This window comes from Rousettus aegyptiacus, unplaced genomic scaffold (genome assembly GCF_014176215.1).
Source record: "Rousettus aegyptiacus isolate mRouAeg1 unplaced genomic scaffold, mRouAeg1.p scaffold_m13_p_1, whole genome shotgun sequence".
Lineage (NCBI taxonomy): Eukaryota > Metazoa > Chordata > Mammalia > Chiroptera > Pteropodidae > Rousettus > Rousettus aegyptiacus.
In genome coordinates, this window is record NW_023416284.1 from 59,980,576 (window position 1) to 60,008,159 (window position 27,584).

The 27,584-nt window shown below is 35.3% G+C and overlaps 1 protein-coding gene across 1 annotated transcript; it reads left to right on the plus strand.

Annotated features, from left to right (window-relative positions):
* The first annotated feature begins 93 nt into the window (after window positions 1-93).
* CLCA4 (chloride channel accessory 4) lies at window positions 94-27,518 on the plus strand. Its single transcript, XM_016148525.2, has 14 exons — window positions 94-252; window positions 7,227-7,367; window positions 7,512-7,659; window positions 10,309-10,417; window positions 11,912-12,089; window positions 12,420-12,638; window positions 14,815-15,042; window positions 17,422-17,599; window positions 18,926-19,032; window positions 21,450-21,665; window positions 22,272-22,539; window positions 25,105-25,275; window positions 26,227-26,460; window positions 26,817-27,518. Exons 1-14 carry the CDS (start codon window positions 94-96, stop codon window positions 27,248-27,250), a joined length of 2,790 nt encoding a protein of 929 aa, XP_016004011.2. The 3' UTR covers window positions 27,251-27,518.
* Window positions 27,519-27,584: the final 66 nt, after the last annotated feature.

Sequence of the window (27,584 nt, forward strand, 5' to 3'; positions counted from 1 at the left end):
AAGGTTTAGGATTACATATATATATAGAGAGAGAAGATCATAGAAAAGCCTTTTGAACAAGGCAACATTGAGGCCAGAAACAACTCCTGAACAATGGGGTTTTTCAGGAATTTTGTCTTCCTCTTAGTCCTATACCTGCTGCCGGGGTCTAATACTTCCCTTGTTCAGCTGAATGGCAATGGCTTTGAAGACATTATCATTGCTATAGACCCTGGTGTGCCAGAAGATGAAACACTAATTGAACAAATAAAGGTAAGAAATAAATGAGGTTTTTTTCTGCTTGAATTATAAAGAAGAAAAAAATAGTAGTTAATAATTATTACAGAAACTTCTGAATACGCCATAAAGTTTAAAAGGAGCATGATGTAATGAGGATAATGCTGGAAAGGATAATGAGAACTGGAAGTTCTAGTCTGGGTTCTACCCTGTCTCAGCATAAGATCAAAGATAAGCCACAGGGCCTCCCTAATCCTCAGTTTCTTCATCTGTAAATGAGTAGTTGGACTTGTCTGTTCTTTAAACAATTATTTATTGAATGCTTATGGCAGGACAACGGTGAATGAAAAAGCCCCTGTCCTCTTGATGTGTTCATTCTTTTAAGATATAGGTAATAAAAACATGTAAATGTGTTGCAGGTTAGTTAGTAGTAAGTTGCTATGTAGTAAAATAAATCAGCAAAGGAGAACAGGAGGTATTGTTGGGGCTGGAGTAGGGAGAGAATGTGGATTATTCATTCATGTAGAGTAGTCAGGGAAAGCCTCACTATTGATGTGAAATCTAAGAAGGAGCATGAGATGAGCAAGGGAAGAGCCCATTGAAAATCTAGAGGAGAAAATAAAGGGTGCAGCAGCATGGAAGTGAAAGCATGCTCAATGTGGAAACAACTGTAAATGAGCAGGAGGAAGGGTGAGAGAGTTAAAGTTGAAGAGGTAGCAGGGTCCAGACCACTGGAAAGATGTGGGCTTTTACTCTGAATGTGATAGGCCTCAATTCATGGAAGGATTCTGAGCAGAGGACAGGTGTGCTCTCTTATGCATGTTCTAACATCACTCTGACTGTAATGTTGAAGAAACTGTTGAGGGCTTCCACTTGTCACACATCCTATATAAGCCCTGTGCAGCGCAGAAGTACAGAAAGATACCTGGTAGGAAGCTACTGCAGGTGAGAAGTGATGGTGACTAGGAACAGGGATATTTTGGTAGAGATCATAAAATAGTGTGATTCTAAACATAATCTGAAGGAATCACAGGCAAATTTGCTGATGGTTTAGATGCTTATGGAGTAGGGGAAAGTAGGAGGGAAAGACAGGAGTCAAGACTTTAAGGGTTTTTGCCTGAATGCTTGGAAAGATGGAATTATCAACTGAGAAGGGCAAGACTTAAGTGGAGATTATTGGGCAATTTAGACATCGGGAGTTAGTTTGGGACATTTGAATTTATAGATGCTTACTAGATATCCTCATAGATGGAGATAGGAATCAGAGTTTAGGAGGAAAACCTGGGAGGAGATAAAAATTTGGGAATTATCAGTGTGTAGATGAGATTTAAAGCCATGAGAACACATGAGTTCATTAGGTAGTGCAAATGGAGAAGATAAAGGCTCCAGGACTGAACCAAGAATTGTATCCCTAAAGTTTATTTTAGCTATATCATTCCTTGAAATAGGTTGGTTTTACAGCCATGTAAATTTGTTTCCCCTGTCCCTTACATCAATATCTACTAATTCCTTATATTCATTTCCTCCACTACCCTATCTAGAGCCTCCAATTCCCACTGTCCATTCCAGCATTGCATTGCTGCCTCTCCAACTTTAGCTCTCCTGCCCTTCTTCCTGCTCGTTTACAGCTGTTGTGTCCTTATGCTCACTGTTTTATCAGCTTCTGCATGGGAGTTGTTACCCATCAGAAGCTGATAGGAACGACATGAGTTGTGAGCAGGTGATTCTGTGGCTGCCATTTATCACTCATTCTGTATAAACATTCATAGTATAGTGGTATTTACTTATTGACACCTTTTAAATTACAGGGTAAAGTAAATATCCTTTTACCGAAGAACATAAGCTTGGATAGCAGTTAATATAGCTGATTCTGAGTGATGGCTTCTTAGTGTCCAGGAACAGTTAATCAGTTTCAAATAATTCTGAACCTCAGAAATCAGTATTTGGAAGGATTATTTGTAGGAGTAAAAAAAGTTTGCTAAAATGGTCCTTTGGTGAAACTATAAGTAAAAATTCATTTTAGTAGACATTCCTAGACCACAAAATGTTTCGTGACATTCTCTCAGCCCTCTACAAAGTTTTTGCATTTATAATATCACAAAACCACGTAAAAAGCTATCATCCGCATTATACAGAAGAGAAAACTAAGATTTGGAGAGATTAAATAACTTTTCAAAGGTTTCCCAGGTAGTGCAATTAGAGTGAAGATCCAGCCCGTGGGCTTTGAAGACTTAGAGACCTTGGGTTTGCGTTCTGGCCTTTATAGGATATTAAAAATAATTCTTTTTAATAACTGGTGAACCAACATGTGGACATATAACCTTATGCCTGGGATACTACCTGACCATGATAAGTTTTATGCTGAATTGATTTATAATTTACTACCTGAGATGTCAATTGTCAACCTTCTTTATTCCTGTATTCATGTATCTTTTTAGTTTATGAGTACTTATTTTTGGAAACATTGATATTTTAATCTTCTTTGATCCAACTACAAAATTATAGGAATTCTGAAAAACAATTTAGAAGGAATAGTATAGAAATTTTGCTTGAAAAGTCTGCATGAACCATTATTAGCCACTCTAGTGTGTTCCAGGAGATCACAGTCATCTGAAAGAGAGTTTGTGAAATATCTCCATGACCTGAGAACATACCATTACCCAAGGTAGTGACAAAAGGCCATGGAAACTCCAAAGTAAATAAAATCTCCTGGAATTATACAATGTACAACCCACACAACTGTATGCAGTGACCCTACTTTTCCAGTTGGTACCATAATTCAAACCACCACATACACCTTTTAAAATTTTTTGAGATGTAATTCACATGTATTAGTTTAAGGTATGTAACATGATGATTTTATGTTCATATATATCATAAAACTGCCGCCAAGATAAATCTAGTTAACATGCATCATCATAACAGTTATAATATTTTCGTGTGTGAGAATTTAAGATTTAGTCTTTTAGCACTTTCAAATATACAATACAGTATTATTAACTATAGTCACCTTGTTGTATACTACATCACCATAACTTATTCATAAATAGATGTTTGTATTTTTTGACCCCTTCACCCATTTAGCCAACCCCACCTCCACATACATCCTAAAGCCTCTGGCAACCATCAGTTTGTTCTCTGAATCTATGAGCTCCGTTTTTGTTGTTTTTTCTTTTTCTTTCCTTTTTTTTTTTTTGATTCCACATATAAGTGAGATTGTACAGTGTTTGTTTTTCTCTTTCTGACTTATTTCACTGAGCATAATGTCCTCAAGTTCCATCCACATTGTTAGAAATGGAAAGATATCCTTCTTTTTAAGGCTCAATAATATTCCACTGTTTATATATACCGTATCTTTTTTATTTATTCATCCACCTATGGACACTTAGATTTGGCCATTCTAAATAATTCTGCAACTAACATGAGGGTACATATATCTTTTTGAATTAGTATTTTCATTTCGTTTGTTTAAATACCCAGAAGTGAAATTGCTGAATCAAATGCTAGTTCTACTTTTATTTTATTTTTTTTCAGGAATCTCCATACTGTTTTCCATATTGGCTGCACCAATTTACATTCCCATCAAAAGTGCACAGGGATTCCCTTTTCTCCACATTCTTGCTAATGAATTATTCATTATTTCTTGTCTTTTTGATAATAATCACTCTAACAGATGTGAGGTGATAACTCACTGTCATCCCAATTTGCATTTTCCTGATGATTAGAGATGCCAAGCACCTTATTATCTACCTATTGGCCATTTGTATGTCCTCTTTGGAAAGTCTATTCAGATCTGTCCATTTTTAAATCAGACTCTTTTTTTTTTTTTTTTTTTTTGCTATTGCCTTTGCTTTTGGTGTAAAATCCAAAAAACCATCAGCAAGCTTACTGTTTATGTTTTCTTCTAGGATTTTTATGGTTTCAGGTTTGACATTCAAGTCTTTAATGCATTTTGAGTTAGTTTTTATACATAGTAAGACAATGCCCTGTTTCATTCTTTTGTGTGGATCTTTCCAGTTTTGCCAACACCATTTAATGCAGAGATTGCCCTTTCCAAATTGTATATCGTTGTCTCCTTTGTCATAAATTAATTGACATATATGTGTGTGTTTATTTCCAGACTTTCAATTCTGTTTTATTGACTCCTGTGTCTGTTTTTAGGCCAATACCATACTATTTTGATTATGATAGCTTTGTAGTATAGTTTACAATCAAAGAATATGATGCCTCCAGCTTTGTTCTTTCTCAAGATTGCTTTGGCTATTCAGGGATTTTTATAGTTCCTTATAAATTTTAGAATTGTTTGTTCAATTTCTGTGAAAAATACTATTGGCATTTTGGTAGCGATTGCACTGAATCTGCAGACTGCCTTGGATAGTATGAACATTTTAATACTATTGATTCTTCAAATCCATGAGTATGGAATATCTTTCCATTTATTTGTATCTTCTTCAATTTCCTTCATCAATGTTCTATAGTTTTCAGTGTACAGGACTTTCACTTCTTTGGTTAAGTTTATTCCTAGATATTTTATTCTTTTTTGATGCAATCATAAATGGGATTGCTTTCTTAACTTCTCTTTCTGATAGTATGTTATTAGTGTATAGAAAGGCAACATATTTTTCTATTGATTTTGTATCCTGCAACTTTACTAAATTCATTTGTTAATTTTAATGGTTTATTGGTGGAGTTTTCATATATAATATCATGCCATCTCCAAATAGCAACAGTTTTACTTCCGCCTTTCTGATTTGAATGACTTTTATTTCTTTTTCTTGCCTCATTGCTCTGGCTAGGGCTTCCAAAACTGTGTTGAATAAAAGCGGCAAGAGTGAGCATCCTTGTCTTGTTCCTGATCTTAGAAAGCTTTCATTTTTTTTCACCATTAAGTATGATGGTAGCTGAGGGCTTGTATATGGTCTTTGTTATGTTGAGGTATGTTCCTTCTACCCCAATATTGTTGAGAGTTTTATTATAAATTGGTATTAAATTTTGTCAAATTCTTTTACTGCTTCTATTGAAATTATCATATTATTTTTACCTTTCACTTTGTTAATGTTGTGCCATGTTGATTGGTTTGCAGACATTGAATCATCCTTGTATCCCTGGGATAAATACTACTTAATTGTGGCATATGATCATTTAAATGTATTATTGAACTCAGTTTGCTATTATTTTGTTGAGAATTTTTGTATATATGCTCTAGGGATATCAGCCTATCTTTTCTTGTGGTGTCTTTGTCTGATTTGGGTATCAGGGTAATTCTGGCCTCATAAAATGAGTTTCAAAATGTTCCTTCCTCTTCTATTTTGGAAGAGTTTGAGAATTGGTATTAATTCTTCTTTGAATGTTTGGTATAATTCACCAGTGAAGCTGTCTGGTCCTGGACTTTTATTTGTTGCTTGGTGAGGGCGGTTGATTACTTATTCAATCTCCTTACCAGTAATTGGTTTGTTCAGATTTTCTATTTCTTCATGATTCAGTCTTGGTATGTTGTACATTTCCTGGAATTTTTTTCATTTCTTCTAGGTTTTCCAATTTGTTGGCATCTAATTTTTCATAATAGTCTCCTATGATCCTTCGCATTACTGTGCTATTACTTGTAACATGTCCTCCTTCATTTCTAATGTTGAGTTCTCTCTATTTTCTTCTTGGTGAATTCAACCACTATACACACTTTTATCTCATGGGCATAGAGAGAGCCATTACTTCAAACAGACAGCCACAATCCAATGAGATCGAAATATCCTAAAATAAAAAGAGAGGGGAGATATCCTTAGGGAACAGGTAGAGAATTCTTTCATCTGCTTTAGGCCAGTGATGAAGTAACCTTCAACCCACTTTGGGAGCTCCTCAAAGCACCTTTCCTTACTCCCAGTTAGTCCTCCGGGCCTTCAGTACTTTGAATTCTGGCCTTCTGACTGATCCCATGCCTCTGAACCCAATTACTTTGCTGTTCTCTTCAGTATATATGAGTCAGCACACTGGACTGTCTTCAACAGAACAGAGAAGAGAGCTCTGTAATTCCTGAAGGAGAAGAGTTCTATTGTGTGTTTACGCTAGGTCAAGAAGCATCATGGGGAACACAGCCTCCCTCGAAGAAAACAACACTATAGACTGGGATGTTGCCAGTAAGATGAAGAGGTTGACATCATAATCTAACATCCAGGATTCCTCAATTTATTCAGTGGGTTTGATCATGTAGAATTAATTACCATAAAGCCCTTTAATCCATCTATTTCCCCTACCAGATATTAAGCTCTAGGATTATTAGGATTATTTCTTTTATTAATCATTGTATTTTTGGGTTCAGAATACTGAACAAATATAAGATGATAATGTTTTCAGCTTGATAGTAGACAAACAAGCTCTCCCTATGGTCCAAAAGCTCTGTCTCTACTATGAATTTTTTCCATCACCTCACCTCCAGACTCCAACCTAGCCATCTCTACTGAAGGAATGGGTATGTAATGAAAATCCTCTCCCATAACTCATGCCTACAGACTGTTCTCCTCAGCTTGCATAAGCTAAATCTGTGACTGATGAACAGTAATCAACCAGTTTTATGACTATCTTTGTATCGAGCATTTTATAACTCATTTCATGTTTATCCCAACCTTATAGATAGTAATAGTCCATTTGAGAGATAAGGAAACTGAACTTCAGAGTGTATATAAATTGGCCAAGATCTATCACCCAGAAAGTGCTAATACCAGCACTGGAACCATGTAGGTGATCTTTATCATATTATGCAATTTCTCTTAACACCAAATAGATGCATTTGCCTTTTGCTGAAGAATTATGGAAGATTCACAACCTTTAAATGTGCAGGACTAAGTTATAATTTTGGACCGATGGTGGCAGAGTTGGAATTCTGAAGCAGAAACTCTATTTACTAGTTAGTTGCTTTTTCTCTCCACTCTTCATCTAGGATATTCCTGTGATGAACCTCTGCTCATTTAGTCCACTGTCACTTGGCCATCCTCACATATTTTTTCCTTTAATAATAGGACATGGTGACCACAGCTTCTACTTACCTGTTTGAAGCCACAGAGAAAAGACTTTTTTTCAAAAATGTATCAATATTAATTCCTGATAATTGGAAGAAAAATCCTCAATACAAGAGACCAAAACATGAAAGCTACAAACATGTAAGAATCAAAAAACTTCTCTTAAAATATTGCATTTTATGGTGCTCCTCAATTTTGTTGCAAATTGATTGTTTCAGAGTTTTTCAAACTAAATGTTGTCATTTTTAATTCTGATGTTTTAAAAATCTTTTTAAACATTCTCAGGCCGATGTTTTAGTTGCACCACCTATCCACCGAGGTAGAGATGAACCATACACCAAACAGTTCACAGCCTGTGAAGAAAAAGGAGAATACATCCATTTCTCCCCTGACTTTGTACTTGGAAAAAAGCAAAATGAATATGGACCAAGAGGTAGGAATTTTGGTTAACATACATTTTGCAATGCTTCCAACAAATATCTGTGTACCCAGATTAAGTGTATATGCCCTGGAGCCAGAGTCCCTAAGTTCAAATCCTGACTCTCCTACTTCTCAGCTATGTATGACCCTGGACAAGTGAGCTAGCCTATCTGTGTTTACTTCCTGCAAAACGGTGAATAGAGGAGTTCCTACTTTATAGAATTGTTGTGAATATTAAATTAGATAATCCATGCAATTGTACTGAGTACAGTGTCTACAGAAATTTGAACACAGGGCAGCAACAATAAATGTTTTCCTTAAAGCATGCTTTGTAGATCTTATTTCCCATTTCTCCAAAGCTGGATATAAATGAATTACATGTCAATCTGATGGAAGGCAGTTGGGCGAAAAGCTGAAAGTAGCCCAGATTATAGTTCCTGGACAAGAGAAAATACTGCTGGGCTTTTAGTTGCTGATATTATTATTCAACCCATTTGGTTACATAAGAACTTGTCTATAAGTGATCACTTTTACCTATAAAAATGGCAATTTCATCTAGTTCAATCTAAAAGTTAAGATCATGTTTCAAATGAACTCAAACACATCCTTTCAGATAAAATGCAAATTTCTGTGAAAGGAGGGCCCAACTCACACATCATTATGCAAGGAAAACCTTCTGAATCTGCATATTCCAAGATCACCTCTCTTTTTTCCACTGTCCCTTCAATCATATCTCTTGGTTCTGTCAAACAATCAGTGCCTGGACCTATACCGCACCCCTGTCTTGAAAGCTCCGTCAACTCATCTCATCTCAATCTTAACTTTCCCTCATACTTTAGTCTGACCATGTTATCCTTGGCACATCTAATCCTTTGCTCCCTTCTAGCTATACTTTTTTTTTTTTCCTACGTAGCATGTCCAACAAGGTCAGTCATTTCCACGGCAAGTATAAATAGCTCAACTCCCTCATCATTGTTATCCTTATGTATTATTCTTCTTAAATTAGGGTAGGTTTGGGAGGCAGGGCAACCTGCCATGAGCGAGAAAGAAGCAAGTCTGAGAGTGGACCATTATAAAAAGAGAGCTATAGGTATAGGCAGTTTTAAATTTTCTTAAAATTTGCCAAATTCCTATTGCAGTAACTGACATGAGGATTTTTTTCTTCCTATACTGAAGGTTATATATAATTTCACAATCCCTAATTGAGTTCCATTTGCCTAGGAAATATTAAACCAGTGTTTTTAAAGCTTAATGCATAGAGCAGTAACTTAGGGATCATGTTAATAAGCAGATTTTAATTCAGTAGGTCTAGAGCAGGCCCAAGATTATGCATTTCTTGTTAGCTCCCAGGTGATTCTGATGCTGCTGGGTAAAGGAAGACATTTGAGTAGCAAAGACTTAAAGAATAAAGATGACTTTCGATTGATACTGAAAATTTCCCCCTATTTTCAGATTTTATGAGTTAATTTGAGTTAAAGAAACACACATGGCAGCAGAACAGACTTATTTCCAACTTCTTCTCCATTTCTAGTTCCTTTAAAGTTTTTCCTAACATTGATAAAACAAAAATTCTACTTGCTTTTCTTCCTGTATTTCAAGCTATGAATTTCTCTTTTTTTCTTCAATTTACCCTGAAATTCTTAGGTAAATTTTTTTTTTATTCTGACTTCCTCTCTGTAAGTTTATCCTAGTAAAGGAATATAACTTACTCATCTTTATATTTCCTAGTACCCAGCCTAGTACTGAATATATATATATAATTAATAACAATTATTTTTATATAATTAATGTTTATATGTGTTAAGTAATATAAATTAATCACTTCATTTAGATACTCCCAACATTTTATATGATCTATAGCAGTGCTTTCCAATCTTTTCTTTTTAATTAAATTTATTGGGCTAACATTGGTTAATACAATTACATAATTTTCAGGTGTACATTATCATTTGACATCTGTATATTCTATTGTGTGTTTACCACCCAAAGTCCATTTTCCTTCAGCTACTATATATTTGATCCCTTTTACCCACTTCGCCCTCACCCTAAACCCTATAGTTGACCCTCCTTTGCCCCATCTACCTTCCTCCTCTTCCGCCACCTCACTAGGAATCACTAGTCTATAGTCTTCTGGTAGCCACTAGCCTAAAATCCATGTCTATGAGTCTCTGTTTGTCTTGCTCATTTGTTACTTTTAGGTTTATATCCCACATATAAGTGATATCATGTGATTTTCAACTTTTTCTGTATAGACATTTTTTTAACATTTAATTACACCCTCATGAAATTTTAGTACCACAAATACATTATGTATCTGTTTGTTAGTAGAAGCGAGCACTGTAGAGTTAAAAAACATTGTTATATCTAAGACTTTTTGCTCCCCTAGAACTAAAACCCAAAGCTCAGTCTATTCTGTCCATAGCATATACATAATAAATGTTTCATTGATTTAACATGTTGTAGAATAAGAAATAATATACCATATAACATGCTATAATTCAATGTAATGCTATATGCTTTTTATAAACAAAAATATAAATGTTGGCAGTTATTTAAAAACAAAATATAATTTTTTTAATTTAAACAACATTTCTTAAAATTTTTGAGGGATAAATTTTGTCACTTGAATTATGATCATGTATTTGAAATATGTTTCCCACAGGTAGACGGTTTGTCCATGAGTGGGCCCATCTCCGCTGGGGAGTGTTTGATGAATACAATGACAATGAGCCTTACTACAGTGCTAAGTCAAAAAAAATTGAAGCAACAAGGCATGACTATTTAAATTTTCTTCAATTACTTTGGGCTGTAACTTCTTGTTTCCTTAGTCTAATTTCTTTGAAATGCCAATTATTCATTTTGTCCCAATGCAGATAATAGATGCTATATCACAAAACAGTCCTTTTCTGGGTTTAAGAAAATGTATCTCAAAGTAGCTAGTTGCCCATTTAAAATAGTCATAACATCGAGAACATTTGGAAGTCAAGCTGACATATTTTTATACCTCTCCGCCATAGCTGCCAGAACTCATTTACACTGAAGTTATGCTCTGTGTTAAGGGCTATACTATATGCTTGGAGATCAAAATTATTTATATTAGATAAGAATGAAAAAAACATGTTAATACATAGTGGTAACTGTAGGCTGAGTAAATAGTCAAATAGCTTAAGGAGCCACACAGGACAAACAGAAATTTCTTGGGATTTACAAAACTAACTTTAAAATACCAATGTAACATCACAGTTAATAATAGACAATCCTCTTGGTTCTAAGGTAAGAGAGCAGAATGGTTGAAGAAAATCTATCTAAAATTGTGTGCCATCAGTTTAATCAATTTTAGATGCCCTGCTGGGGTTGGAGACTTATCAAAAATGTACAAACAAGTAATATATGATTTTAATGAAGGCCCTCCATCAGCCCATAGCACCAGTTTCAGGACATGTAATTTAAAGAGTTTTACATTATGTCTGTTTATATCATATTCCCCCTAAATGTCTAGTTTCTGCTGCAGAAAATTCATCATGATTGTTAACATAGCTAACATCATTATATTCACTGAATTTGGGGGCAATAGAAGCATACATATGTGTAGGATACTCCCTAAGTGACTAAATGAAATCTAATCATTGCTTCTTAGATTTGAACTGGAAATGCATTGAAAAGATGAGATATATTCACATTTCAGCATGTTTGTTATAATCACTGCCACCTGTGGCCAATTATATGAAATGAAGTATATATCTAAAATGCCTCTGCCATTCTTGATTCTACTGTCCCAGGAAGCATTTCAGTCTTTTTCCTTAAAGCCACATTTCACTTTGGATAAAAATTCTCCTCGAATAACCAAAACACTTGCAGTTATGTCACATCTCATTCTTTTGGGGATATCTTCTTTGAAAAGAAACCTACAAAGAACTTTAAGCTAAGATGGTACCAAGGGTACATGGTTTCACAGGTTGTCTTGTTCAGATGCCTACAATTCATTTACCACCATAAGGCTACAAAGAGGAATGTTTGGAAAAGGGGAATCTACAGCCATTAGTGTAAGCAGGTCAGCAGCAACTTTAGTCTTGGCAGAGAACTCAGCCATTGTACATACTGCGCTGGGAGAAACCTTTAACCTTTGCTGTCAAAATAGGATGTGTGTGGTACACATATAAGAATAAAAACCTTGTTATAAGGATCATTGTGAATAGATACTTAAGATTTTTTTTAAAATGTTAATAGTTAGGTTGCCTCAAAGACTAACTGTCATATATTTTCAGGTGTTCCACAGGTATTACAGGTATAAATAGAGTTTATAAATGTCAAGGAAACAGCTGTGCAATTAAGAGATGCAGAATTGATTCTAAGACAAAATTGTTTGAAAAAGATTGTCGATTCTTCCCTGATAAAGAGCAAACTGAAAAGACATCCATAATGTTTACGCCAAGTATTGACTCTGTGAGTATATCAATTATTACTTCATATTGTATATTTATAATCAAAGAACAGGTATCATGTTTATAAAATATCTGGGCAGGTGACCTGAGGGGTTAAATACATTAATATAGAGTTCTTTGAACATTGACTGGTATATAGAAAACATGACAAAGACTCAACAAGTGTTACTTATCATTACTATTATTGAAAATCCTCCTTACCAATATATGATTCCTCACTGAATCATATTTCATTAAATACATAGCATATTTGTAGCAAATATTTTCAAATTTGTTGAATTTTTAAATTCATCATATATAAAACTTTTTTTTCATGTTATTAACCTTTTAGGTCGTTAAATTCTGTAATGAAAAAACACATAACCGAGAAGCTCCAAGCATACAAAACAAAATGTGCAATGCCAGAAGCACATGGGAGGTGATCAGCAATTCTGAGGATTTAAAAAACACCACACCTATGGTGGTACAACCCCCTCCACCTGTCTTCTCATTGCTGAGGATCAGTGACAGAATTGTGTGCTTAGTTCTTGATAAGTCTGGAAGCATGGGGGTAAGTCCGTGAGCCTATTTTTCTGGGACGTGGTAACTAGTGGGTAGTTTAATACCTAAGAACACCCTGAACACTATCTTTACTTGGATTATTCTAACTTACATGGTGGCATAAGACCCATCACTTCCTTTGATCATAACCACAGGACTGGCATTAAATATTGTAATGAAAGAAGGATGTCAATAGAGTTTAAAAGACCTAACCCGAGAGTCTCTGTTTGTTTGTTCGTTTTCCGGAAAATGGATGGTTTATTGAGGAGGACTTTTAGGCCCATCAGTAAAGATTTAGTTAGAAGATTAGAACAAGAGACTGAAATATGGAAATACTTTCTTACTTGCCCCCATTATCTACTGGAAATCCTTGACAGACATGAGATAGAGCAGATTGCTGAACTCCATTCTGAGTCAGTCTTATTTATCATCTATATAAATAACCTCTTTATAATCAAATACACAAACAAAAAGCAACACCATAAAGAAGATATGGTCAGATTCAACCATTCATTTCTTCCACTGTCATTTAGTAAATAATAGGCATTGTGCTAGGCTCTAGGGATAGAGACCCATATACTTGAAGGGTTCACAGTTGCATAGAGAAAACTGTCTCTCCCTTCCCATCACCTAGTTAACGCATTCTCATCCTTCAAAATTTGGCGCAGGCACCCACTTCCTCCACAAAATGGGTTGTTCTTCTAGGCTGGGCTAAATGCCTTTTTATTGGTCTCCCACAATGAGCAGTACAAACCTCTATTACTGTATGCTATATTAAAAATCTCATTTCTCTCCCACTAGACTAAGAATTCTTCTAGTACTGAGAACCATATCCTCTAGGAACCATGTCCTCTACTACTTGAAACCATATCTTATTCACCTTTGTATCCTTTTTGCTTAGAAAAGGGTTTATCACATGTAGGTGCTCAATAAATAATTGTTGAAATGGATGGAACACAAACCAGCAGATGTAATGTTATAAGGCACCTGAAAGGATGGGACATTTGAGGCAGGACTGAGCATGCTAAAGATCAGGAATAATGTCTTCAACAAATGAGAGACTGTGTGGTTAATGAAAAGGGCAGAGAATGATACAGCTGAATGAAATAATCCACAATAGCACATGGCTTCCAAAAGAGCATCAGAGTGCTAGACACCAGCACATAGAAATGTTCTAGGAAGTGTCATTGGGGAGAGATGATATTCCTGATTGAGAGACTCCTAGACAGGGTGCAGGCGGAGTCAGGTTTAAAGGTAAAACAAAATGGCAAAGAGAGCCTTCAAAGATGGGGATGTAGAAGTTTCTCATTATGATTTGGTTCTAGGGAGTTCAGAAGGAAATTTGGGTATGTGTTAAAGGGAGGTACTAAAGATCAGTTGCTATTGAGTGACTGGAAAAAGCAAACGTATGAAGAGGCTTACATCCTGGGCATTCACCTAGAAAAGAAGGATGTAGGCCTTAATGGGTTATCAAAGAACCAGTTCCAATTAATCTATTGGTGTAGAAGTGGTTGGGAGGGGTTAGGAGTAGAAGAGATAGTAATGAGGCCTCTCAGATAATAGCTGCAACTCAAGAAAGTTTCAACTTTTTAGTTTTCTAGTCTTCAGTGGATGGTGAGATTTCAGTCTCTAATTAGAATCCATGATAGTCTGGTTTGATATTGTGGGATCTAGGAAGCGGTTTCATCTTGTTCAACTAGAACAGAGGATCCCAGGACTAATTGAAAGTCTCTAAGAAATGAGTCATCACCCACCAATTCCACCCAATACCGCCAACCTCCACTTGTAATTTGGGTGCTTAGCAGCCAAGAATCACCTGTAGTCAAAAGCCTGTGTTCCTTACTATGCTATAGGTGTCCCGTAAAACATATAACTATATTTTTAAATTCTATAAATTAAAAAGTAATTGCTTTCTTTAATAACACCAATTACTGTTGATAGAAAATTCTTTTTTTTTTTATGCCTACAGCATCTGGTCTTCCTAGGTACTAGGTTAGCACAAGTATTAACCAGGCCTGACCCTGATTAGCTTCCAAGAACAGACGGGATTGGGCTTGTTCAGGGTGGCATGGGCATAGACAATAGAAAATTCTTAACAAGAAATTCTGCTTACTCATTTTATGTGATGTGCTAATATTTTCTAGTTGAAAACCACTTGATTGTTTTTCTTGTCCTTTTTTATTCAGAATTATAATCGCCTAAATCGAATGAATCAAGCAGCAAAACATTTCTTGCTGCAGATCACTGGAAATGGATCCTGGGTAGGGATGGTGCATTTTGATAGTACTGCCAACATTAAAAGTAAGCTAATCCAAATAACAAGCAGCAATGAGAAAAATCAGCTCTTGAATAGTTTGCCTACAGTAGCTAGTGGAGGAACTTCCATCTGCGCTGGAATTGAATCAGCATTTCAGGTGAAAATCATACTGCATATACAGTTTGTTTCTTTATTATTAGGACATTTTTCTGTTAGTGCTGCTGCACATACTGGCTCACTAATTTTAAGATAACTAATTCTAAGAAATATAATACCAAGAACATTAAAAAAATTATTTGATGAATTTCTTAATGGATCAGGGCATCGATGAACAAACTGATGAATGAATATATTACTATAAAAATGCCACTAGAGTATAAGCCCAATGAGGTCAAGGACTTTGTCTTTTGCCTTTATTAGTCAGTATTCAATAAAGGTTAAATAAATAATTGTGCTTTGGCAGAAAAAGTTATCAACTTTTAAGGCAATGAAACAAGTATATGGCATGATTTTACTTTGGGCCAATCCTCATTTCAGTTTCTGTGTCATTTAGTTAGGGCAATCTGATGTTTATCTAGTAAAGCATATGTAGCAGGGACTATTAGTTTGGGGTAAGAAATGTTAGTGAAAGCATGAGTTTTGACATCAGACTACTGGCTCTATAATTTACTAGTTATGTGATCTTGGGCAACATTTTTCGTATCTTTGGACTCTCAATGCCTTAACTATAAAATGCAAGAAAATAAGAATGCCCACCTGGTAGAATTATTACGAGGATTGAATGAAATGATATATTTATATACTTAAAACAATATTTATTGTTTTAGTAAATATGTAATTCACAACTATTATTAAAAATCTTATATTTTTCCAAATTGTCATCTTGAGCTGATAATATCAAATTTGTCATTTTTCTGCTTAGAAAACTTTGCCCCCCACAGCTTATAAAATTAAGTCTGAATTTCTTAGTCTGATGTTTTTCAAATATCTCTCATCCCCTCAATGAAACTTCTCTCATCTCTTTCCAGTCTTTTTTCTCAATTCTCCCCTTCTGATGCTCTAACGAATTTGCTTACACACTGTTCCCCATTGTTTCTCTTGAACTATGGAATATATGAATTGCTTCTTTGTCACAATTATGCCTACTTATATTTCAATAAACATTTTAAAATTTAATTCCATTCTTTTCATGAATGAAGGAACTATGTAGTTCTTCCTGTTGAATCCCCAGCAGCCAGGACAGTGACACATATTAAGTGCTCAGTGAATAACTAATACAAGGGACAGGTGAAGCAGAGAGATCTTCATTTTTCAATCAAACATATAGAGGGAATGTGGTGTAGATGCTGTATAAATGCTGTAAATGTAAAAAACAAATTTCTAGTTTTTAGTTTTGTTTTAATGCATGTCAGAGCATATTTCCCATATATTATGCAATATATATATACACATATATATGTATGTATATAGATGTATATATATTATGTATATATATGTATACATACATGTATATGTGTATATATAATTCTTTGCCTCAAAATATGCAAACATTGAAATGAGGCTGGTCATGTCGTTCTCTGACCCCAACTGTATTAAAGATTCCAAATCTTTTTTCTGCAAATCTATACACCTCTGTTCCAAGTCCATGAGAGCCACTGATAATCTGTCATTTTTTCCTCATGGCCTGGATTCAATTTCTCAAAATGGTGTACCAGGAGGCCACTACTAATTAAACCTGTCAGAGAAGATGAAATATAGTTGCTATCCTGTGATGAATTCTCTTTATCCTTTTTTACAGGAGCCTAGAGTCAGAATTCTGAGCATAAACTATTTAGTTTTGTAGAAAAAGAGTTCAAGACACAAATAAAATTCAGTAAATATAATTCATGTATTCTCTGAGTACCACTAATATACTTAGTTTTGTGCTTATTCCTTTTAAGGGTATAATAAAAGTTATATGTATAACAAGTTCCCTACCATTGACCTGCTTAGAATTTTCTCTTTTTTCTATGAGCAGATTGAGGGTTCCCTAAATTGGAATCATTAACTTTTTTTTTTTTTTTTTTTAATGTTGAGGTGGATTCTTAATGCATTTAGCTGTCTATGCAACAGACTTTACACACTGAAGGCTTGTCAGAGGGAAGTCTGGTCAAGGAAAAAAAGAGAAGTATTTAATGCCACATTTAGTTTTTTTGTTTTGTTTTTGTTTTTGTTTTTGCTTTTGTTTTGGTGTCTGGTTGACCTGACTTTCCCAGACTGAAATGTCATTGTCATTTAACTGAAGTAAGATGTTCCAAAGCCCTGCTCCCATATAACTTCATTTGAGCAAACATTTCCTAGAGCAGATTGACAGAAAATACAGACAAGTTTAAATTCCCCTAGGGGTTGTAGATTGCAGATTCTATAATTTTAAAACAGAAGCTATCTCTTCTTTCCTGCACACTTTTGTTTATTTCACTGTACATTTTTTTCCAATCTCTTATAAGTCTATTTGATCTAGAAACATTTGGTAATTATGCTCTAATTATGTTTGCAGGTAATTAGAGAAATACACCCTCAAATAGATGGATCTGAAATAGTGCTGCTGACTGATGGGGAGGATAGCTCTGCAAGGAATTGCGTTGATAAAGTGAAACAAAGTGGGGCCATAATTCATTTTATTGCTTTGGGACCATCTGCTGATGAAGCAGTCATACAGATGAGCAATATAACAGGTAAAATATGAGCTATATATTCTAGTCTTTTGATAGCAACACATAAGTGTAGAGGCTGACAATTCAACAACTTCTTTCAAGCTCTGTAGGTGCTATGCCAGGAGCTAGAGTCCAGTGTTAAATTGGACCTGATCTCTGTTCTCAAGGTGCTCAGAGCCCAGCTGGATGGAGAGACAAATAAAACCATTAATCTGATAGCATAATCAGATAACATTCCTCCTTAACAGGAGGAATATATAGGAGACATGCACTGTATGAGCAGAGAAAGCCATTAATTCTCCCAGGATTGTACAAAGTCAGGGAAAGAAGGCATAAAAGACAAGGTAACTTCTGAGCTGGGCCTTGAACAAGATATTAAATTTCTTTAGAAGAAAAGTGGGTAGAAATGATGATCAGGTCATGAGTAAAAAAATCATGTTGGGATGACAATGCAAAGCACAGGGAGGCATGGTGAGAAATCCTTCATATCAGAGTTTACTTAGGCTGCAGGGGTAGGGAAGGAAGGGGATTAACAGAGGCTCAGGCTGAATAGATCTAAATAACAGAGAAGTTTCTAAACAAACATTTACTCTGGTAGCTGTTATCTTGAATACGAGACATGTGATAAAAATGTACTACATGTTTTCAGTGCCTTCTTAAACATAGTAGAGAATTCATAATTTATAACATTATGAATATCAGTTACTATATTGAGTTGGCTTCTAATGGTACCAAACATATACTTGCTTTTTGAATGCTTAGTTGTGTAAGCTCCCATTGTTTTAAAGTGTTTTCATGGCCACTGTAAATTTTATTTCTATCCCAAGTAGCCCTCTAAAAGTGGTGCTTTTTTGGACTTTTCTCGATTGCTTAACATTTTTCTATGTCCTCATTGCCAGCTATTGTCAGGATACTTCAATATAGCAGCTCTTTAATCATTCTCATTTTCTGAGTCTGATCCACTCTGGCTGGAAAACCTAAAGGCCAATAGTATTAGATCTACATCTTAAATAAAAGTGAAGAATTCCTCTAAAGGGCTGTGAAACTCTGTGAGCTTTAATACATAGAATAGAATTGTAACATCTTTTTTTTTTTTTTTGTATTCTATGATTACTTGATGTATTTCATCCAGCTGAGATTTCTATAAGTGAGGTATAAAGGTAGCTTACACTTCTCGGTTATGACATTTTTAATATTTCAGTTAATCTTTATACCTGATGGGTTTTGGTCTATTTTAGTGATATATACTGAAGCTATAATTTTTTTACCCTGTTATCTTAAAATCATTAAGTTGTGTTAAGTATTTATTTTCTAGAAAGCAACCTAGTTAATGTATTTACATTTTAGGAGGAAGCCATTTTTTTTCCTCAGATCAAGCCCAGAACAACGGCCTCATTGATGCTTTCGGGGCCCTTGCATCAGGAAACACTGATATTACCCAGCAGCCTCTTCAGGTCTGAGCTCCCACTCCTCGGGTTTCTCTTTTTGCCTTTAGCCACAATCAAAAAAATAATAATTTGGTTATTATAAGTTTTGAATTCTATGGTTTTCTCAAAGTAAATTGTTAATTCAAATCAAACCTTCAGTATGAGATAGAAATGATTCTTTAGATATAACCAAATGAAGTAGTAAAATAGTGAAGTAAGTAATGAAATAGAAGACATACTTTTTCCTTTTTCTTTTCCCATAGAGTTTGAGTAAGGACCAACATCAAAACCTAATAATGTTAAATTTTCATATAATAGACTTTGTCTAATAATATAGCATCCATATTTCTATGAATGCATAAAAAACATCTCATGCTTCCAAGTTTTCCCCTACCCTACACTGCTGTGAAATAAATTTAATGAGATGAATGAACTCAAGAACCAGGCTTGGAAATGGAAACAAAGTATCTTAGAAATAAATTTACATGAAGAAACAGAGTGAATAATGATTGCATATCTAAAAACTTAGGGTTTTCTTTATTTCTTCAACCGCTCTTTTCACTGGCTTTCTATTTTATTCACCTCTCTTCTGAACTCAACTTTTTTTCATCTGTATTTAAATAACACCCTCATTTTCTGTTACTTAGATTCAAAAACTTTGACTAAACTTCGATTCTTCATTCATGTTCCATGTAAAATGTCAACACCAACTGTTGTTTCCTTCAAAATATTTTTTACAAAACTCTGTTTCTATCCATATCAATTCCCACCAAGTCTATATCATGTCACTTTATATGAAGACTTGTCATCTATCTTCCAGTACATAGTCACTGAGTATATTCAAACTTGACATGATCACCTAAACAAACCTATTTTTCTCTACTCTCCGACAATGAAGAGCATGTAAGTTATAGAATTCAGGGTTAGGATTATGTGTGGATTGATTTAGAGATCCACTTTGTAGTGTCACTCTACAAAGAGATTAAAAACTGGTCTGGGATCTAGCTTGGCGGTGTATGGAGAATAAACTGAAAAAGGATAAAGCTAATTTCTGATGGTTGAAATCTGGTTGACTTAGAAAATGATGATATCACTATCTCAAATGGACAAGTAAGGAGGGAGAACTGATTTTGATGATATTATTTTGTGTTCTGTTTTAACTTTAGTAATTTTTAGTGGATGAGAGACATTAAAATGGAATATTCCAAAGGAATTTTAAAGTATAAGAGCAGGATGTGGAAAATCAGCCAGAAACACAACATTTGCAAGCAGGAAGTGCTCAAAATGTTTGAGAACAGATTTTTTAAACAGTACGGAAGGGGAAGAAAAAAAGGTTTTATTACCCATACTTAAAATGGCAGCTGGAATACATAGGAAATGTTATGCCCCACTCTTCACTCAGTTATTTTCCCCCAGTACTACTATGTAGCCAAAGCCTTCTAATTTCCTTACACTTTCCTGATGGGGAATCTAAAAGTCACTCATATTCAGATTTAACTTGATAATAATACTTCGTCCACTCAAAGATATGCCCACTTAACATAGGGCTAAGAGTTTTGTCATTGCAATGATGTTTCAATGATAGAATTTACTCCCTTCTCTCAGCATTGCTATGAAGGTATGTTTGGTTTAGGACTGGGTTGAAGTAGAAGAGGGATTTCCCATCATTTCTTGAAATTACACCTTCCTGGTCAGTGGATAAAGTTGATTCTCCTTGACTAAGAACCATCCAAGAAGACTTGAAAAACTTTCTCTGGAGTTCCTCTAACAGAAAGGTCCTAGCTTTCACTTCTCAGGATTCCAACATTCATAAACATCATTTTGCCCTCTTTACACTCTTGTTGGACATGTTTATTGTCCAGTGCTATTCACTTTATCATGTGTTAAAAATTATTAAAAGATTTCACATCAGGAAACTATCCATGACTGCCTGTCTCATTATTTGCTAGTCCCAATTTTCTCTCTTAAGTCTCCACCTTAGTTTGTGTACTCAAATACTCTAGCCACCACCAATTATTTTCTTTGAAGTCATCATGAAGATAGGCAAACTTAGAGGAATGCACACACACACACACACACACACACACACACACACTACAGCAAATCTTTGAGGTTGTAGCATCTTTGAATGCTAAAGTCTCAGGTGGGCATTTACTAAAACAATTGGGAAGAAATAATAGGGCCATGTCTTCCATAGCAAAACACATTCACCTGTTCTAATGCTTTTATTATACTCTGGCCTTTCCTCAGACCCTATATTTCCACACTTTCTAACAGCTGTCATATCCCAATCAGCTTTCAGAGAGATCACAAGCCTAAGGTAGCATGCTCTATATAAGTTTGTTCTCAGTCCAGAAATTAAGAACCATGTTAAAAAAACAAAATAATAAAGAATAAAATTACTCTCTTCTCAAGTCATTAACTTTTAAAATATATTTAAACAGCTCGAAAGTAAGGGATTAATGCTCAACAATAATCCCTGGATGAATGGCACTGTAATAATTGATAGCACTGTGGGAAAGGACACATTCTTTCTTGTCACATGGGTCGGAGAGTCTCCCATGATTTCTCTTTGGGATCCCAATGGAACACCAACAGGAAGTTTTACAGTGGACAGAGTTTCCAAAATGGCCTATCTCAGTATTCCAGGAACTGCAAAGGTAAGCAGTCAGCTTTTATACTTCCTCACAAATTTGTTTCATAGCTGAAAATTCATTGTTTAATATCCTAAATAAGAGTGCCAATACCTGTATCATCTTCAAAATTAAAATAAAATACAACATACTTTCTATGCCTGTATGGTTAATTGTGGTGGCAGGAAAGAAGATGAAAAAACTTTGCATCTGGAGAAAGAGAGGGAAGGGTAAAAATTAGGTAGGCTAAGAATAACTTTCAAGAGGCAATGTAGGGAGACTCTATGAAACTTGGTGTATAGATAGCCATTCCTTATTAGCATTACCAGATCATGGAATCTAGGAACTCTGAGGTCAAAGAATAAGGCTAAGACCAAGATGAACTTTCCAAAATTACTTTTCCCAGCTGAGATTTCATAAAGTTTGAACAGTAGCCACTCAGTGCATGACAATAGCCAGGATGCCCTGTCCAAACTGCCTCATCTCTCATCCTTTTACCTTCAAAACACCTCAAAATCCTAAGACCCTGTTTATTCGGCAACACAGTTACAAGATTTATTTTAGACTCAGATAATGGAAATACAGAAAATAGTTTGATCTTGGATATTTACTATATTTCCATTGAATTTTTAGGTGGGAGTTTGGACTTATAGTCTTCGAACCAATGCAAACCCAGAAACATTAACTCTAACAGTTAATTCTCGGGCAGCAAATTCTTCTGTGCCTCCAATCATACTGAATGCTAAAATGAATAAAGACACAAACAGTTTCCCCAGCCCAATAATTGTTTATGCAGAAATTCTACAAGGATATACACCCATTCTTGGAGCCAATGTGACTGCATTCATTGAATCAAATAGTGGAAAAACAGAAGTTTTGGAACTTTTGGATAATGGTGCAGGTAATGGATTTTTTATGAATAAGCCTATATTTTCATTACTCAGTATATGTTATGAGGCTCTGTGGCAGTGAGGGGTAGTGAAAGACACCAGAAGAATTGAAGCAGATTATGGAGAAACAGCAGGATTAGAAGGAAATTCTATCCAGGTAAAACCTACAAATTGATTAGCAAGTGTCTTGTATGTGGTAGTGATGCAGGACGGGGCAAATTTCCCCAAGTGGGGCGGCAGGAGGAGACCAAGCTCTGTACCAAGAAAAGGAGAGGGTTCTTTGGCGGAGAGCGAAGAAAGAATTTAACACATACGCCAAAGTTAGAGTCAAAAGAAAGTTTATTAGAAAGGGGGTAACACTCCACAGACAGAGTGTGATCTTCTCTCAGAGGCAGAGAGTGAGAGAGACAGTGTGAGAGACAGAGAGAGATAGAGTAAAGGCACTGAGGGACTGAGAGGGACAGAGTCACCGGAGACAAGGACAGTGAAAGAGACAGAGTAAAGGCACTGAGAGGAACCCAGAAAATTTAGTTTATGTCATTCTTTAGTTTCCATTTTCTTTGATACTGACATACAGTGAGGAAAGGGAAGAGTATGCGGCATGGAAAAGGTAAGAATATGTAGAGTGAGGGGCCTACTGGCAGTTCCCAGGCTTTAATCCATAGGTTCCCCGTGGTTTTAGCCACAGGGAATGACTCTTGGGTTGTTTCTGCCTCACAGGTGTGGGGAGTGGGTTAGTAATCTCAGCCCAAATCTCCTTTTGTCCTACAGGTTTCCCCCTGGTCTGGCCAAGCAGGGCTGATTAGCATCTTGCAGTCTCTGAATGTGGCTTTATTAACATTTTAATACTCTGGCCTTCTCCCTACATTAGTAGCACTGAATAATTATTTACTGTCATCATTATTTGTCACCTAGATAATCAATGTCTATTACCTAGACAATCAAGGTCTCATTCAGGAGACAGGAGAACAGCATCAAGAACTCTGATCGAGTGTTTCTTAGGGGTACACCATCAAGAATTCTGGCCAGAGAGAGTGAAGCATAGCAGCCCCATAGGGTTAAATAGTAGAACTCGAGTCCCTGATAGAGAAGTGGACACAGGCAAGAGTAATTCTCAATAGCTAGAACAAAGCACAAATATAGTCCTGGGAACTGAAGCCCAAGGGCAGACAAAAGGGGACATCAGAAGGACATCAGACACATGATCTGACAGGAAACAAGACAGTGTTGGACATGCTGTCTCCCTAGTCTGTATGGGTGAGTAGTGCTTAAAGACCTTTTTCCCAGACTCTGGATTATTCTGGGAACTGAACCTTCTTTTAAGAGCTCAGTAAGGAAAGAAAAGAAAAAAAAATTTAATAAATGTATGAATTATCAGAGATTTCTATCTTTCGCAATTAATTCAGTCAACTTATAATCCTATCATTAAGAGTTGGCCCTGTGAAAAATTTAGAAAGTAAAATAATTCTTTGATGTACCACAGTGTCTTATCTGATATTATATTTTCCTCAACTCTCCCCTGACTCTTCCTTTTCCTCCAACCCTTTCTATGTTACATTAAAACTTACCTGTATCTTGTCATTTCTCAAGGTTTTACCAGGTAGCTACTTAGCTAACTTGGAATGCCTTTACCTAAGAAAGTATTGGTGATTATCAATGACTTAGCAGGGGTTCCTAAACTTTAGCATGCAAAGGAATCACCTGAAAGGCTTGTTATAACACAGAATGCTAAGCTCTTCCCTAGGCAGCCTAAGAAATTTTCATTCCTAATACAATCCAAAGGGATGCAGATGATCCTGGTCCAAGGACCTCATTTTAAAAACCTCTGCCTTAAAATATTAAATGCCCTGAGAAACTTGTTTGTAATTTACCAAATCACAGTCCCAGTGACATCAAAAAACATATTTTATGACACATTATTCCTTAACTGCTCAACTGCTTATTCTAATAACAGATGGGTCTTTCCGCTATCAGACTAGGGAGTTAACGGATCATAAAGCAAGAGGTGAAAATTTTTTTAAAAAGAGTGGTTGAAGATAAGTCAAAATAAGTGATTTTTAGGTGACTATTGTAAGAATTAAATCCTATGCAAAGATATTTTTTCTTTGGAGAGCCTGCTGATATGAACAGAGAGATGACACAATTATATGTTTGGGTATAGTAAGAGCTTCAAGCAAACCATTTGGCTGAGAAATGGTAAGAAGAGTATTCTAATTACCTGCATATAAGTTGATAAGGTGAAGGTATTTATTACACACACATAGGTATCAGTGTGTGTATATGTGTGTAATATTATATATTATAAAATTATATATAATACATATATACATAACTATATACAACTATATAACTATGTGTGTGTGTGTGTGTGTGTGTGTGTATAATAAGTAAAGGATATCAACTCAACAAGATAGTGGTTGTAAGAGCATAATGGAAATATTCCCCAAGGAGTCAATCACAAAACAGGGAGTCAGTCTAAGGGATATGCTGATCAAGGCAATCTGTTTGGCTTCGAAAATGCTTATATTTCTCATTTTCTTTACAATAATAAATTATTCCTTAATTTCTATACGTAGGTGCTGATACTTTCAAAAATGATGGGGTCTACTCCAGGTATTTTATATCTTATTCAGAAAATGGCAGATATAGCTTAAAAGTAAGGGCTCATGGAGGAGCAAACACTGCCACACAAAACTTAAGGAATCCACTGAACAGAGCTGCATATATACCAGGCTGGGTAGTGGATGGTGAGTAACTCATGATATCTGAAACCCCATGCTCACTAGAATAACTATGAGTTGATATGATTAAGGCTTCAAACATTTTAGAATCCAAAGTATTGCTTTTCCCATTTCTAGAATGAAGTTCTCAGTCATAACTGGGGTTTGCCTCCAAATTAACCTAAGCTTTGGTACAATGTCTGGCATCTAGTAACATTCAATAAATTTCAGCCATTATTATATTAGCTTGGAGCACCTTACCTATATGAAAAACAACATGACAGATTTCCAGCTCAGGACGAAGGAAACAGGCTAATATGTTATGTACCTAAGCATAAGCCAGCAAAATTTATCCTTCAGTTTGTATACACTGTAAAAGACACATAAATAAGTAAACAATTATTTTTAATTTTTTATTCAGTCAAAAGAAAAAATGTATTAGGCAAGGTGATGAAAAGGATTATGAATGCATTCCTTATTAACTTTCCTATATCTTGTCTCTTATCTTGTGATTGACTTTTAGGGCCTTTATGTTGACAAGTGGAATATAAACCAAAATATTATTCCACAGTACTTGCAGCAGGGTGGAAGGGGAAAACCTGGCACAAGTGGTTGGATAGGAACCAGTAGTAATTTCCCCAGGTTTATTCCCAATTTAAAGATAATTTGAGAAATAAATTCTTTTTTTAAAAAAAAAGCATATATTCAATTATATAACATTATTCCCTTTCAGGGCAGCCTTAATTCCAAAGCAATTAACTATTCAATTATATCCTACAATATGCTGGTCGTAATGCTAAAGAAAAAAATTCTCCCAACAATTGGATGTTTAAGACTTTGTCACAAAACTTAGTAAAATGTGACTCTGTTTATATAACAAAAGAAAAATAAAAAGAGAAAAGACAACGGGGATGGTGAATTCTATTGAAAATACTAGTAGTGTTGTGCTCATTACCAACAAAAACATTTTTAATGCAGGGGAAATCGAAGTGAATCCACCAAGCCCTGAAATTGATGAGGATACTCAGACAAACTTGGAGAGTTTCATCAGAACAGTGTCTGGAGGTGCATTTGTGGTTTCAAATGTTTCAACATTTCCCTTGCCTGACCTGTATCCACCAAGTCAAATCACAGACCTTGAGGCCACACCTACTGGGGATGTGATCAGTCTAACATGGACAGCACCAGGAGATGATTTCGATGTTGGAAAAGGTAAGGATAAATGGTCATGTGGCATTGATTAAGTGAAAGGTGCTCATGCAAAAGCAAGTATATCAGCATGGGTGGGAGGAGAATAATGTTTAATTGATAAGTTGGTAAAGCGTTAATTTTATAATCTCTTATTTTTAAATCAATCAAATATGACACATTTTAACGAGTCCCATTTTCACACAAAGAAGGTAGAATTTGGCAGAGTTTAAACATAAGTTCATCTTATACTGGAAAATTTGTAAGGCCTTGGATGGGAGTACAAGCTTGGGATAACTAAACAATATTTCTGAGGAGAATGAATAAACAGAAATTTAATAAACTCTAGTTTCTAAGCTACATGTAACTTTTTTTCTTAGTTCAACAGTATATCATAAGAATAAGTGGAAGCATCCTGGATCTAAGAGACAATTTTGAAGATGCTCTGCAAGTAAACAGTACAGATCTGTCACCAAAGGAGGCCAACTCCAAGGAAATATTTACATTTAAACCAGGAAATATCTCAGAAGAAAACGCAACCCACATATTCATTGCCATTCAAAGTGTGGATAAAAGCAATTTGACATCAAAAGTATCCAATATTGTACAAGTAGCTTTGTTTATTCCTCAAGCAGATCCTGATGAAAGTGATCCAAATCCCCCTCCTAATGAAAATCACCCTAATTCCAGAGTTAGCATTACTTTTTTGGTGTTGATAGTGGTTGGATCTGTGGTAATTGTTCTTGTTATTTTAAGTATCACCATTTGTGTCTCAAAGAAAAAAAATTCAAGCAGGCCTAGAACACAGTTTTAAAAAACATCAACAACAAAAGTGGATATTTCTGAATTTTTAAATTCATCCTGTGTGATCATGAACTCATAAAAATACTTTTAAGAGTTCTGGACGGGATACTTTGATTAAGTATACACATCCAGGGGTATTTGAAAAATCATAAGTCAAAGTTAAAGCTTAACAATTTTATTTACTCATTATTCTATCAGAAAAAGTGATAAATAAAGACCTGTTTATTTTGATACCAGGTTGTGTATTATTTGACACAAAAGTTGTCTACAATGATACTTCAAATTTCACCAAAAAGTTAAAATTGTCTATTTAAGTAGTCAAACACAAGTGTAAGAAAGCAAGT